Source organism: Oryza sativa, chromosome 10, assembly GCF_034140825.1.
Source record: "Oryza sativa Japonica Group chromosome 10, ASM3414082v1".
In the NCBI taxonomy this organism is placed as follows: domain Eukaryota; kingdom Viridiplantae; phylum Streptophyta; class Magnoliopsida; order Poales; family Poaceae; genus Oryza; species Oryza sativa.
The window spans coordinates 12,333,594-12,338,624 of NC_089044.1; the positions used below are offsets into that span (position 1 = coordinate 12,333,594).

A 5,031-nucleotide genomic window follows, 5' to 3' on the forward strand; every position below is an offset into this window, starting at 1 on the left:
TATGCTTTTCATCCGGCCCAAGCTTCATTGACAAATTGTCTTGAATTTGTACAGTACAGCATGTGCCAATATCATCTGAATGAACAACACATTGTACTTGTCCATATCGAATTCAATATTGAAATCATAGGACAACAAGTACATGGAGGAAATTTGTGCAAATAGAAAAAAAATCAGCATGCAAAAATACAACTTGCCATGAAAAAAAAATCACATCATTCGTCGTCAGGTTCTTCCGCCATTGGAGCTCCATTTCTCAGCCAATCCCCAGCTCACACGTGCCAACTCTTCCACATATGTTGGTTAGGACAGTGGACACGTGGCAGGAGAGGTGCCACTTGGCACTTTCCCATTGGGTGAGATCACTACTCCCTCTCTGCCTATAAAAACACCATGGAGCTAGATAGCAAGCTTTGCTTATTCACTCATTCAACTTCCAAATTAACACGATTCTTCTTGCTGCGTTTGCTGATCGATCGCAAGGTAGAAGAAGAAGAAGAAGAAGCAGCCATGGATCGCCAATGGCGTTGCCTCGCTGCTGCGGCTTCTACTAGTGGTAATAGTAAGCTTCCTCCGCTGCCGATGGCGCTGGGCGGCGCCGTGGAGTACGGGCAGCTCGTCCATGGCGCGGCGGCGCCCGTGGCGCCGTTCTTCGTGGACGCCGAGCAGCAGAGCCTGTCGCCGGCGACGGCCATGGTTCTTGGCGCCGGGTGGTATAACTATAACCTTGTCACGCCGTCGCAGGCGGCGCAGCTGCACCACCGGCTGCGACGGGCGGTGGGCGCGGCGCCGTGCTCGATGAAGCGGTGCGGTGGCATGGCGGCGGCGGCGGCGGGGCGGCTTGCGCTGGTGGGGCCGGCGCCGGTGCAGGCGAAGCTGTACCGCGGCGTGCGGCAGCGGCACTGGGGGAAATGGGTGGCGGAGATCCGGCTGCCGCGGAACCGGACGCGGCTGTGGCTGGGCACGTACGACACCGCCGAGGACGCCGCGCTCGCCTACGACGGTGCCGCGTTCCGGCTGCGCGGCGACGCCGCCCGCCTCAACTTCCCCGAGCTCCGGCGCGGAGGGCGGCACCACGCGCCGGCGCTCAGCGCGTCCGTCGACGCCAAGATCCTCCAAGCCACCACCACCACCACGGCGGACACCGCCGCCGCCGCAGCACCGGCGTCGACGAACACCACGCCGCCGCCGTCGCCGCGCGTCGTCAAGACCGAGCCGGGCTGCTGCTCCGTCTCCGAAGCCTCCACGACGACGACGGCCGACGCCGCCGACGTCTCGTCCACAGGGTCTTCCCCATCCCCGACCTCATCGAATCAGGCCGCCACCGCCACGCCGCCGGCGCCGCGGCCGCCGCCGCCGTTGCCGGAGACGATTCAGCAGCTGGACTTCACGGAGGCGCCATGGGACGAGGCCGACGGCTTCGCGCTGCGCCGGTATCCGTCGTGGGAGATCGACTGGGACGCCATCCTCTCCTGATTAATTTCCTGACGGCTTCATGCATGACGTCAGCATCTGTGTTGTTGTATTAGTTTTTGTTCCCGAGTGTATTGGCCTTTGCAGCTACTAGCTTTGATCTATCATCAGTGTCTCCTGGCCTCTGCTGAGTTTGTTTTTTGGTAGATGGCATTGTCCAGGAGGAGATAGACTGAAGATTACTCAGGCTGAATTGATTTGTGTGCATGTGTGTGGTCAGTTTGTGGCTGTTGCTCTCATGAACAAATGCTATGTGCAATATGCCAAAGACATAGATACTGCTGCTACTCTTGTGTGATACATGTTGTTGTTTGTGGCATGTGTGTAATTAGAAATGCAGTGATTGATGCATCTGCATACCTTGAATTGACACATTGGATGGAAAGGAATGGCTGTTGGTTTGTGTTTGTGTTCCTGGTCAGAGAACCCTTTAATTTGATATCAAATTTTATTGGGACCAGTTTTATCTCAACATGCATGACTAAGGGTGTATTTAGTTCATAAAAACAAAATTTTTTGGTGTCACATCAGACATTTGACCGGATGTCGGTTGGGGTTTTCGGACATGAATGAAAAAACTAATTTCATAACTCGCCTAGAAACCGCGAGACGAATTTATTAAGCCTGATTAATCTGTCATTAGCACATGTGGTTTACTGTAGCACTTATAGTTAATTATGGACTAATTAGGCTAAAAAAATTCGTCTCGCGATTTCCATGCAAATTGTGCAATTAGTTTTTTTATCTATATTTAATGTTCCATGCATGTGTCCAAAGATTCGATGTGACGTTTTTGGGAAAATTTGTTGGGAACTAAAGAAAGCCTAAGGCTGTGTTTAGATCTAGGGGTGTAAAGTTTTGGCGTGTCACATTGGATATCCGACACACATTTGAAGTATTAAACATAGTCCAATAACAAAATATTACATAATCCGCCTGTAAACCGGGAGACGAATTTATTAAGCCTAATTAATCCGTCATTAGCAAATATTTACTGTAGCACCACATTGTCAAATCATGGTGCAATTAGGCTTAAAAGATTCGTCTCGCAATTTACGCACAATCTGTGTAATTAGTTTTTTTATTTATATTTAATACTCCATGGATGTGTCCAAACATTTGATGTGATAGGGTGTAAAATTTTGCTAGGTGATCTAAACAGACCCTAATTAATTTAGAACCTTATCAGTCACAAAAAGAACCATAAAATTGGCATTCAATTAAAATGCAATGAAAAATATGTGCGGTAATGTTTCTTGAGCAAATGCTCCTTCCATATTAAATTTGAAGTTACATATCTCTACTTTATATAGAGACTTTTAAAAAACAACAGAATTTTACTTATAAAGTCAGTAAAACTCATTAGAACGGGATTGGTTATCTCTAACGGACCTAAAGCCTCATCTCTTTCAGACAGAGCCTCCGTCACTAAGCAAAGATTACTGATGTGAGAAAATATCTTAATTGGGCATCCGGCCATCACGAATGACAAACATCTCAATCAGGCCAACACTATAGCCCCATCACGGATGACTCTCATATCTAACGGGCCAACACTATAGCTCGTCACGGATAACTCTCATCTCTAACGGGCCAACATTATAGCCCGTCATGAATGACTCTCATTTCTAACGCGCCTAAACTATAGCCCATCACGGATGACTGTCATCTCAATTGGGTCTAAATTATAGCATGTCAAGGATGAGTATAATCCAAAAAAAAATATTTTTTGGCTAGCCTCAGGCCTTTGGGGGCCACGCCCTTGGGCCGGTCTTTTCTGCGCACTTTGTCCTCACTTGTGTGAACCCGGTCGGTCACCATCCCGAAATTGCTCCACCCGGGAAGAATTTCCTGGTCGGTTCTCCACCCTAATCTCGCTTAACCTCAGAGTTCTTTGGAGATCAGCTTCCAAAGAAGAAGTTGTACATTCATTCACATACACAACCATTAATATATTTAACATAACCACATTCACATAACATCCATTTTTTTGAAATGACACGTAACATTCATTTTGATCACATATTTCACATCCATTCACATATTTCACCAGCAAAACCAAGTTAATTGGATCAAATATGTAAGTATTAACATGATGAGGAGGCAAATCAAATTTCTAGGAAAAAAAAATTTTGAATTGAATTTTATGATACTAAATGAACTCATATGAAAAAGTTGTCAAAGACAAAGTTGTAGAACTCATTGAGATCTACCAATTTTATTTTGGTCATTTCTCCATTCGGGTTTGATTGAACTATATAAAATTTAAATTTTAAAATATAAGAAATTTAAATAATTTTTCGGGTAGTAAATGATTTCAAATAGAAAAATTGTCAACAACAAAGTTGTATAACTCATCAAGATCTATAACTTTTATTTTGGTCATTTTTTCACGTAACATTTTTTGAACAGTTTGAATTTGAATTTGAAAATATGACAACTTCAAAATATTTTCAAATACTAAATGATTTCAAATGGAAAAGTCATGAACAACAAAGTCACGTCCATGTGGCATTGTCACATCAGTGCCACACAGGATCCTAGAGGGGATGTGTCAATTTGGGACCTAGATGATACACTTTGACAAGTTCTGGGATCTAAATATGCATTTTGAGAGTTTAGGGACTCTACAAGTTTAAGGACCGCCAGCACTTTACTCTATCAAGATTTACAACTTTTATTTTGGTCATTTTTCTATATAACATTTTTTAAATAGTTTGAATTTAAATATGAAAATATGACAACTTTAAACAACAATTTCAAATACTAAATGATTTTAACTGAAAAAGTTATCAACAACCAAGTTGTATAACTCATCAAGATCTATAACTTTTATTTTAGTCATTTCGTCATCCGACAAAGTGATAATAACATTGTTCATAAAATTCACATATCTCTTATCTGGTTTTATAAATGAATGAAGGGATACACGGTTTAGCGTGCTGCCAAGTTGCTCAACCGATCAGCTCCTTCGAACTCGCCCTTCTTTTATGGGAAGCAAAAAGGGTACCCAAGAATGAAGGGATATACGGTTTAGCGTGCTGCCAAGTTGCTCAGCCGAGCAGCTCCTTCGAATTTGCCCTTCTTTTATGGAAAGCAACAAGGTACCAAGAATGAAGGGATAGACGGTTTAGCGTGCTGCCAAGTTGCTCAGCTGAGCAGCTCCTTTGAACTCGCCCATCTTTTATGGGAAGCAAAACAGGTACCCATGCATGAAGGAATACACGTGCAAGAATCACATAAATGGAACTAGGGAAGCCTACATGAGGAGAAGTTTTTCTATTACCAGTTATATGCCCGAATTCGGAGATATCAATATATTCCAGTTTCTTTTGTGCTGGTTTTTTCACGATATATAGGTTGGGTTTTGGGGAGGATTTAGGAGCAGTTTTTTTTTTCAGAGAAGGGATCGTCTTTTTTTCTTTGGGGCGGAGGGAGGAGAATAACTGTATTTTTCAAGTTGTTAGATAACACACTTGGGTTATTAACTAATGAATGGAAAGTTTCATTTACATCTAGTATATCAGAAAATTCCTGTTCTCGTGTTGCAAGCCTAAT

The 5,031-nt window shown here is 43.9% G+C and overlaps 1 protein-coding gene across 1 annotated transcript; it reads left to right on the plus strand.

Moving 5' to 3' along the window:
• The first annotated feature begins 419 nt into the window (after positions 1-419).
• On the plus strand, positions 420-1,773 carry LOC9270685 (ethylene-responsive transcription factor RAP2-13). The gene has a single exon (XM_015758276.3). It carries the CDS (start codon positions 511-513, stop codon positions 1,474-1,476), a length of 966 nt encoding a protein of 321 aa, XP_015613762.2. The 5' UTR covers positions 420-510; the 3' UTR covers positions 1,477-1,773.
• The last annotated feature ends 3,258 nt before the right edge of the window (positions 1,774-5,031 follow it).